We start from the raw sequence: 10268 nt of genomic DNA on the forward strand, positions 1-10268 counted from the left end.
CCTGGCCAGCAATAACCTTGCTTATTGTTCTTGATTTTCCACCTCTCCAACTTATCTTCCTCTGCAGAACTGCCAAGGGCCATGAGGAGAAGTTGTGTCTTATCTAATCTTTCTTCATTCAATAAATATTTATTGAATTTTGATTAAATGAATTGATATTAGGTTTCCGAATTGGAAAATGTGTGGCCATTCTTGATAAAAGCTGAAGCTATGATCAGAATAGAGTCAGTCAGTCAATAAGCATTATTAAGCACTTACTTTGTGCCAGAACTCTGTTAAACATTAGCAATAGAAAGGCACAAATAGTCCCCACCTTCAAGAAATTCACATTTTAATGGCGGAAACAACATGCAAACACTATGTACAAAAGATATATGCGAGGTAAATTGGAGATCTTCTCAAGGGGAAGGCACAGGCATTAAGGGTGACTTGGAAAGCCTTCTTGTGGAGTTAAATCTGTATCTTGAAGGAAGTCAGGGGAGGCAGAAGTGAAGAAGGAGGTCATTCTGGGAATGAGAAACATTCATCAATGGTGATCAGAGCCCAGAAATAGGGTTTTTTCTATGAGGAAAAGCAAGAAGACTAGTGTCACTAGAAGAGGGGAGAAAAGTGTAAGAGCTGAAAGGTCTGAAAGGGGCCAGATTATGAAGAGCTTTAAAAGAGTGTTTTATATTCAATCCTAGAGGTAGTTGGGATCCACTAGAGTTTACTGAGGAGGGAAGAAGGAACATAGTCAGGTCAGTGCTTTTGGAAAATCACTTTAACAAATGAATGAAGGATGGATTGGAATAGGAAGAAATTGAAGCATTTATTTTTAGGAGTGATAAAGCAGAGTGTCAAGGATGATTTCCACCCTGAAAACCTTGGTGACTGGGAGTATAGTAGCACTCTCAACAGTAATAAGGAAGTTAGGAAGAGGGGAGGGTTTGGAGAATAGTAATGTGTTCAGTTTTTGGCATTTTGAATTCAAGATGTTTATTGGACATCCTGGTTGAGATGTCAAATAGGCAGTTGGAGATGTAAGACTTTTGGTATAAGTATTAGAGTTGGATAAATAAATCTGCAAATCATCTACAGAAAGAGGATAATTGAATCCATGGCAGCTGATGAAATCATCAAGAGATATTGTCTAGAGAAAGACAAAAAATGGGGCTTAAGGAGCATCTAGGTGGTTCAGTGGATTGAGAGCCCAGACCTAGAGAAAGGAGGTCCTAACTGAACTCAAATACTTCCTAGCCATGTGACCCTGGAAAAGTCACCTAACCCCCATTGCCTAGCCCTTACTGCTCTTCTGCCTCAGAACCATTACACAGTATTGATCCCAAAGGGAAGGGAAGGAAGGGTGTTGTTGTTTTTTGTAAGTGGGGAGGGCCCAAGACAGAGCTTTGAGGGATACCATATCCAGTGGTAAATACCTAGGCAAAGATCCAGCAAAGGAGAATGAGAAGCAGCAGAAAGAGAGAGAAGGAGAATCAGGAGAGAACAACATCACAAAAACCTAGAAAAAAAATGGTACCAAAGAGAAGATAATTATTGATGTGTCAAAGGCTATGGAGAGATCAAGGAGGAGGACTGATAAAAGACCATTAAATTTGGCCACTGAGAGATCACCAATAACTTTGAAGAGAGACATTTCACTTGGATGAAAATGGAAGCTAGACTATAAAAAATTAAGAAGCAAATGTAAGGAAAGGAAGTAGGGGAAATCTGTTGTAGATTGCCTTGTCAAGGAATTCAGCCATGAAAGGGAGGAGAGATATAGAATGACAGACATCTAGGGATGGGGGAGATCAAGTGAGGAATTTCTGAGAATGATGGAGATAGGTATAAAACAACTGTGCTAGGAATCTTCTTATGATGTTTGTAGGCAGGAGAGAAGTGGTCAGTAGATGAAGAGATTGAAGAGGAAGAAGAAAGAAGAGGGAGTTCTTGGTAAATGGCACCACTTTGTGTGTGTGTGTGTGTGTGTGTGTGTGTGTGTGTGTGTGTGTGTGTGTGTAAAACAAAGCCAGTTTCTCAACTGAGAGGGTGGGGGAAGGAGAAGCTCTATGGAAGGTTTGAGAAGATGTGAAAGGGAAATCAAAACTATCAATAAGCACTAGGAAAAGTGTTCTAAATCTTTTATAATTAGAGAAATGCAAATCAAAACAACTCTGAGGTACCACCTCACACCCCAGCAGATTGGCCAAAATGACAGCAAAGGAAAGTAATAAATGTTGGAGAGGATGTGGCAAAATTGGGACATGAATGCATTGCTGTTGGAGTTGTGAATTGATCCAGCCATTCTGGATGGCAATTTGGAATGATGCCTAAAAGGCTTTAAAAGGCTGTCTGCCTTTTGATCTAGCCATACCACTGCTGGGTTTATACCCCAAAGAGATAATAAGGAAAAGGGCTTGTACAAAAATATTTATAGTCGAGCTCTTTGTGGTGGCAAGAAATTGGAAAATGAGGGGATGCCCTTCAATTAGGGAATGGCTGGACAAATTGTGGTATCTGTTGGTGATGGAATACCATCTGTGCTGAAAGGAATGATGAACTGGAAGAATTCCATGTGAACTGGAAAGACCTCGAGGAAGTGATGCAGAGTGAAAGGAGCAGAACCAGGAGAACATTGTACACAGAGATGGATACACCATGGCACAGTCAAATGTAATAGACTACTCTACCATCAGCAATACAATGATCCAGGACAATTCTGAGGGACTTATGAGAAAGATGCTATCCACATCCAGAGAAAGAACTGAGGGAGTAGAAACACAAAAGAAAAACAATTGCTTGATCACATGGGTCGTTGGGGATATGGTTGAGGTTGTAGACTCTAAGCAATAACACTAATGCAAAAAAAAAAAAATGGAAGTAGTTCTTGATCAACGACACATGTAAAACCCAGTGGAATTGCTCATTGGCTACGAGAGAGGGGTGGGAGGAGAGGAGGGAAAGAACATGAATCATGTAACCATGGGAAAATATTCTAAATTAATTAATTAAATAATTTTTTGAAAATCAGGAGGAAAAAAAGAGAAGATGTGAAAGGGTTTGGCAAACTGATGTGGCTAGTAAGTTAGTGAATGAACTGCTGGTGTTGCTTGATCCAGCTCCTCATGATCCCATTAAGGGATTTCCTCAGAAAAGATACTGAAGCACTTTGCTATTTCCTTCTCCAGCTCATTTTACAGAAAAGAAAACTGAGGCAAACAGGGTCAAGTGACTTGCCCAGGGTTACAGCTTGTATCTGGAAGTTGGATTTGAGTTCAGAAAGATGAGTCTTCTTGATTTCAGGCCCAGAACTCTATCCATTGTGCCAGTTAGTGAATAAATTAGAAAGGCTTAAAAAGATTGTTTTCCTTCCATGAAATTCCAGCTCAGATTAAGTCATAGAACTTTATAGTTGGGGAGGAATGGGGACCAACTAGGTGGTTCAGTGAATTGAGAGCCAGACTGAGAGACAGGAGGTCCTGAGTTCAAAGCTGACCACAAACACTTTCTAGCTACATGATCCTGGACAAGTCACTTAACCTCAATTGTCTAGCCTTTACCATTCTTCTTCCTTGGAAGCAATACTTAGTGTTGAGTCTAAGACAGAAGGTAAGAGTTTTAAAAAAGCTTATAGTGGACTCAATCAATATGATTTCATGATTTTCTCTAGCTTCACTCAACAGTATATGAATAGGAGTGAAAGCAGCAGATGGTGGACACAATGGAAGGACAGGGTTATCTGAGTAAATATATTCCTCACTATTTAATTCATTCTCCTTAGCTATAATATTATGTCTTTGTTCCCAAGGTGGCCAAGAGGAAACATGAGCCAATGGAGCTGGGAAATCACACCAGGGTGAAAGAATTTATTTTTCTGGGGCTGACCCAATCTCCAGAGCTGAGCATCATCTTATTTCTTTTATTACTCCTGGTCTATGTTACAACTCTCCTGGGCAATCTTCTTATCATGGTCACTGTGACTTCTGAGTCTCGCCTCCACACACCAATGTACTTCCTTCTCCGAAATCTATCCATTGTGGACATTTGCTTCTCCTCCATCACTGCTCCAAAAGTTTTGCTAGATCTTTTAGCTGAAAGAAAGACCATCTCTTTCAATGGCTGCATTACACAGATGTTTTTCTTTCACCTCCTTGGTGGGGTTGATGTTTTTTCTCTTTCTGTCATGGCTTATGATCGTTACTTAGCAATCTCAAAGCCTCTTCATTATGTGACCCTCATGAGTAAAGGAAGGTGTTTTGGGCTCCTAGGGGCCTCCTGGGTAGGGGGCTTCATACATTCCATTGTGCAGATCTCTCTGCTGCTCCCACTCCCATTCTCTGGGCCCAATATCATTGATGGTTTCTACTGTGATGTCCCCCAAGTCCTCAAACTTGCCAACACTGATACCTTTACTCTGGAGCTCCTTATGATCTCCAACAATGGTCTTCTCGCCACAGTTTGGTTCTTTCTGCTCATTGTGTCCTACACGGTCATCATGGTGATGTTGAGATCTCACACAGGAGAGGGCAAGAAAAAAGCCATCTCTACCTGCTCCTCCCACATCACTGTGGTCACCCTACATTTTGTGCCCTGTATCTATGTATATGCCAGGCCCTTCTCTGCCCTTCCCTCTGACCGAGTCATCTCTGTCACCTTCACTGTCATCTCCCCTCTCTTGAATCCCCTGATTTACACCCTGAGAAACCAGGAGATGAAGTCAGCCATGAGAAGACTACAGAAACAACTTGTACCTTCTACAAAGAAATTGCCTCTGTTCTAATAGGAAACTGGGAAGGGTTGACTTGAACTTTATGCTCACTGGATGCATGGGTCAGGAAGGCATGAAAAGTATATTCTTGCAGATATCTGTGTCCTGGAGTGGAGTGGTGGGAGTTATCTTAAGTAGCCATTGGAGGCAAAGAGTAGGTTATTCCTAGCTTGAAAAAAAAAAAGCAAGATGCACAGATATATGAGATCCTCCCCCATTGGGAGAATAATTATCCATATTAAAGATAGAAAAGGAGAACTAGGAATCCTGATCCTACCATTGACACACTGTGGGCTAAGATGACATAACCTCTCTGCATGTTATGAATGCAGGAATTGGACTAAATGTTCTCTAAGATCCCTTCCACCTCTAACATTATACGTTTTCATGTCTATTCTCATGTCAAATTTGTCGATTAATAATAACTGCTTATATTTACATATAAGGAGTTAAGCATAATGGCCCTTGCCTAGCAGTCATTCAGAAACAGGACCAATTGGAGGAGTTCTTTATGTCTTCCCAATGGAGGTGATGAGGTGGTGGGCATAGTCTGCTTCCCTAGATCAGTAGTTCCCAAACTTTTTTGGCCTACTGCCCCCTTTCCAGAAAAAAATATTGCTTAGCTCCCCTGGAAATTAATTTTTTTAATTCTAATAGCAATTAATAGGAAAGATAAATGCACCTGTGGCCATCACTGCCCCCCTGGATCACTGCAGCACCCACCAGGGGGCGGTGGCGCCCACTTTGGGAATCACTACCCTAGAGGATGTCCTTTTCAACAAAAGACCACACTATAATCTTATCAAGGTGACTACTAAGAAGGAGGGCTCTCTAGGTCAATCCATCATTATGATATAGCACTTTAAAATTTACCAAGCATTCAAACACATTGTCTCATTTGACAACAACCCTGTGAGATAAGCACAACAGGTTAATTATCCTCTTTAATCCATGAGAAAGCGTAAAGAAGTTAAACAACTTCATAAGCATGGAATAATACAATTTTCAGAGCTGGACAGAACCCTATATGTCATTTAATCCAAGCAATAATCAAACCAGAATCCCCTCAATAATATGCCTACCTTTGATCATCCAGCCTTTGATTGAAGACATCCAAGAAGGAGAACCACTAACTCCCTAAGCAGAACAGTTCTCTATTGGGTAGCTCTAATTTGGATTTTGTGTCCCAGACCTCCTTGGCAAGCTGATGAAACCTCTAGTCTCCTGCTCAATGTGACATTTATAAAAGCATTAAGTAGGATTATATAGAATTAGAAAGGAAACCAATTACATTGAAATACAAGTTTCAAGATATTAAAAGTTCCAAGTTCATGGATCTCCTGGCATTTATTCACAGAGCCATTTTAAGAACCTCTGATTGTTGAGAAAATTTCTTTGCATCAAACCTGTTTGTTTCTTCCCAATTTTCATTTATCCAAGAAAATACACCTAATAAGCATAAGAAATTGGACTCAAACGCTCTCCTATCACCAAGTCCAACTGCCATGTTCATGTTCTATTGAATAATCAAAATCCAAGAATCTTGGAGTTGAAGAAGTGGCTTCTGATCCAATCTCTTTACCACCTTGGTTGTCCTTCTCCAGGCACTCTCTGGCTTATCTATGTACTTCCTAAAATATGGTGCCTAGGAAAAAAGGGGAATCTGACCCAGACAGATCACAAAAGGACTCTCAGCACCCTGGCCTTGGGCATCGTGTCTCTCTGAATTCAACCCTAGGAGCCCCCAGCTTTTTTTGGCTACTGTCTTATCATCGACTCATAATGAGATTGCAATTTATGCCCCAGATCCCTTTCAGAAGAACTGATCCCTAGGCCCCTCCTCTATCTTATACTTGTGAAGTTAATTTTTCACCCAATTTCATCTTATTTTCTAAACTGCCAGTATCCTTTTGGATCCTGTCAGCCAGTATCTGGGCCGGGAGAAAGAACGATCCAAGTTCAAACCCAAGCTCAGACACTTATTAACTGTGAGCCTGAGCAAGTCACTTAACCTCCTATTTGCCCATTTCCACATCTATAAAATGGGGACAATAATAGCAGCAACTCCCAAAGCTGTTGTGAGAATCAAATGAGATAATAATTAGAAAGCACTTAACATACTTCCCCCTGGCACATAGTAAGTGTTATCTAAATGTTAGCTATTTTTATTATTAATCATTATTCAATCTAAACTGTCCCTCCTAGCTTTGTGTCATCTGCAGATGAGATAATCCCAAGCTGAGGGAGTTACATTAGACCTCTAAAATCTCTTCTAGGAATTCTATTTTAATCTATTATTAGCCCATCTGCCTACACATCATTTTATTTTTACTTTTTTTTAAACCCTTAACTTCTGTGTATTTGGCTTCTAGGTGGAAGAGTGGTAAGGGTGGGCAATGGAGGTCAAGTGACTTGCCCAAGGTCACACAGCTGAGAAGTATCTGAGGCCAGATTTGAATGTAGGACCTCTCGTCTCTAGGCCTGACTCTCAATCCACTGAGCTACCCAGCTGCCCCCACACACACACTTCATTTTAAAAGGGACAGATTAAATTTTAAATTGTTGTGGGTTCTTTTTTTTTTCCTTCAGAGAACAGGATATCAAATATTTACCAGCACCTCACTGCTCTTTGTGTTCTATTGTATTATAGTGGGATAGCGTGCTGGCCTTAGAGGCAAGAAGACCTGGGTTCAAAACCTACCTAAGTCATTTACTAACTGTGTTACACTGAGCAAGTCACTCGACTTTGCTTGGTTTTTTCTTGTCATTTTTTTGGTTGTGTCCAACTCTTCATGACCCCACTTGGGGTTTTCTTGGCAGAGAATATTGGAGTGCTTTACCATTTCCTTCACCAGCTCATTTTACCTATAGGATACTGAGGCAAACAGGATTAAGTAATTTGTCATGAGTCACATAGCGAATAAGTATCTTTACATCAGCTTTGAACTCAGGTCTTCCTGACTTCCACTGCACTAACTCGCTACCATCAGCCTCACTGCCTCATTCAAAGTAAATGGATTAAACTAAATGTCCTTTAAGGTCTTCTCCAGCTCTCAGTCAAAGCTCCTATGGCCCTATATTTTATATCCTAAGGTCCCTTCCAGCCATTCCATGCCATTGTTCTCTTTGCCAAGGTCCTTTCTATCTCTAACATTCTATGTTTTAAAGTCCCTCTAAGATCTCACACTCGGTGGCCCATGTCCTCTTCCAGTTCTAACACTCCACCTTCTAATGTCTGTCTATGCTCATCCGGAACCATAGATAGTATCCCAGATTTCGAGCTTAGAAGCCCTCTAGTCTAACTGCCTTGTTTTATAAATAAGAATACTGAAGCTCAGGGAAGTTAAAGTTGATTTGGCCAAATCAGAATTTGAACCCAGGTCCTCTGTCTGATTCTAGTTCTAGCTCTAGCCAGCCCCTTCCAGTTCTACCATTTTCTGTTTTAAGGGCTCTTCTAGCTGTAATATTTGACATTCCAAGAATACCTTTTAAACTCTGATCTTCTCCATGCTCTTTTCCAATATCTCTTCCATCTCCAACATTCCATGAATCTGTGACTTGGATCTCTGCTCCACTATCGAGCATTAGCACTTGTCCTAGATGGAATTCTCCACTTGTAGGCAACTATAAAATAAGGATAATAAGAGCACCTCTACTTTTTTCACTTTTTAAATTCTAACTTGTGTGCACATATGTGCTTTGTTTTGTGGCATGACTAATGTGGAACTATGTTTTGCATGACTTTATTTGCTTATTTGATATAGTTGCTTACTTTCTCAAAGAGCTGGGTTGGGGCACCAGGGAGGAAGAAAATGTAGAGCTCACAATTTTTTTAAAATGAATGTTAAAAACAGAAGAAAAACAACCACTTGAACACATGGATTGATGGTGATATGATTGGGGATGTCAACTCTAAATGATCACCCTAGTGCAATTATCAATTATATGGAAATAGGTCTTGATCAATGATACATGTAAAACCCAGTAGAATTGCATGTCAGCTATGAGGGGGGGGGGTGAGAGGGGGTGGAAGGGAGGGGGAAAATATGAATCATGGAACCATGGGAAAATATTCTTAATTAATTAATTAAATAAAATTTTTCTATTCCAAAAAAAAATGAATGGTAAAGATGGGAGGTCTTGGATTTAAATCTGGTCTCAGATACTTGCTAGCTATAGGACCCTGGGAAAGTCACTAATAGGAAAAATAAAGTATAATTTAAATTAGTTTAGATCAACACCTTCTACCACAATAAACTCCAAATGAACACACAATATAATATAAAGAGAGATAACATTTTTTAATTTTATTTCATCAATTAATTTAGAACATTTTGCCATGGTAACAGGATTCACATTCTTCCCTCCCCTCCCTCTTTGTTCACCCAAACTATACAACCTAACTGTCCTTCTATATAAAATATTTCAGGGCAGCTAAGTGATACAGTGGACAGTAGATTTTTCTTCTTAAATCCAAATCTGGCTCAGACACTACCTATGTGATCTTGGGAAAATCACTTTACTGTTTGCCTCAGTTTCCTCATCTACAAAGATGAGCCAGAGAAGAAATGGTAAACCATTCCAGTATCTCTGCCAAGAAAATTCCAAATGGAGTCACAATGAGTAAGACACAATTGAAATAACTGAACAACTATATATAGATAAAGACATAAAGCTATATAGATATATATGGAAAGAACTCTACATCCTTGAGTAAAATCTTAAAGGAAGCTAAGTATTTACAAGATAGAGGTGAGGAAGAAGAAGCTTTCCTTAATTGTTAGGGCTCAAATCCCATCAATAAATTCCTTTGAATAAAATTTGTATTTACTTGTCTCTGATTTTCTTGTTTCTTTGAATTGAATGCAATGTCTTCAAAAGAAGGATTTTTTTTTCTCATCCTTTTGAGCCCAGTGCCTAATACACACTAGGACACAATACCTGGTACACAGTAGGAACTTCATAAAATGCTTGATAAATGCATATATGAATTTTTTTTATCCTGGGACTCTATTCTAGGAGGACAGGGCCACAACCAGTAGGCAATGGGTCGCTCAGGGTCACCCAGCTGGGAAGTGTCTGAGCCCGGATTTGAACCTAGGACCTTTCGTCTCTAGGACTGGCTCTCAATCCACTGAGCTAGCACTGCTGCCACCACTTTAGGTTGCAGTTTCTTTAGCAGATGTAGTTTTTACAGGGTGAGGTTGCTAGCCCCACACCCAACCCTCCTCCTTTTTCATCTGGGCTAGGGACCGCCCTTAGTCCAGGGGTGGTAAACTGGGTGGCTCAGTGGACTGAGAGCCAGGCCTAGAGACTGGAGGTCCTAGGTTCAAGTCTGGCCTCGGACACTTCCAGCTGTGTGACTTTGGGCAAGTCACTTGACCCCTATTGCCCACCCTTACTACTCCTGGGCATATATGAATACCCCCAAGTAATTTTGATTACTTAAATTTCATGATTTAATTAAACTGTTCTCTGCTCAGTTGTACTACATTCTCCTGCCTCTATTCCTTTTCTCAAA

The 10268-nt window shown here is 40.3% G+C and overlaps 1 protein-coding gene across 1 annotated transcript; it reads left to right on the plus strand.

Annotated features, from left to right (window-relative positions):
- Positions 1 to 3811: 3811 nt before the first annotated feature.
- Positions 3812 to 4759, plus strand: LOC123251741 (olfactory receptor 4D9-like). Its single transcript, XM_044681033.1, has one exon. It carries the CDS (start codon positions 3812 to 3814, stop codon positions 4757 to 4759), a length of 948 nt encoding a protein of 315 aa, XP_044536968.1.
- The last annotated feature ends 5509 nt before the right edge of the window (positions 4760 to 10268 follow it).

Source organism: Gracilinanus agilis, chromosome 6 (assembly GCF_016433145.1).
Source record: "Gracilinanus agilis isolate LMUSP501 chromosome 6, AgileGrace, whole genome shotgun sequence".
Lineage (NCBI taxonomy): Eukaryota > Metazoa > Chordata > Mammalia > Didelphimorphia > Didelphidae > Gracilinanus > Gracilinanus agilis.

What these genes read in the sequence shown, in the direction of transcription:
- LOC123251741 (XM_044681033.1), top strand. Translation starts at nt 3,812, where the DNA reads ATGGAGCTGGGAAATCACACCAGGGTGAAAGAATTTATTTTTCTGGGG.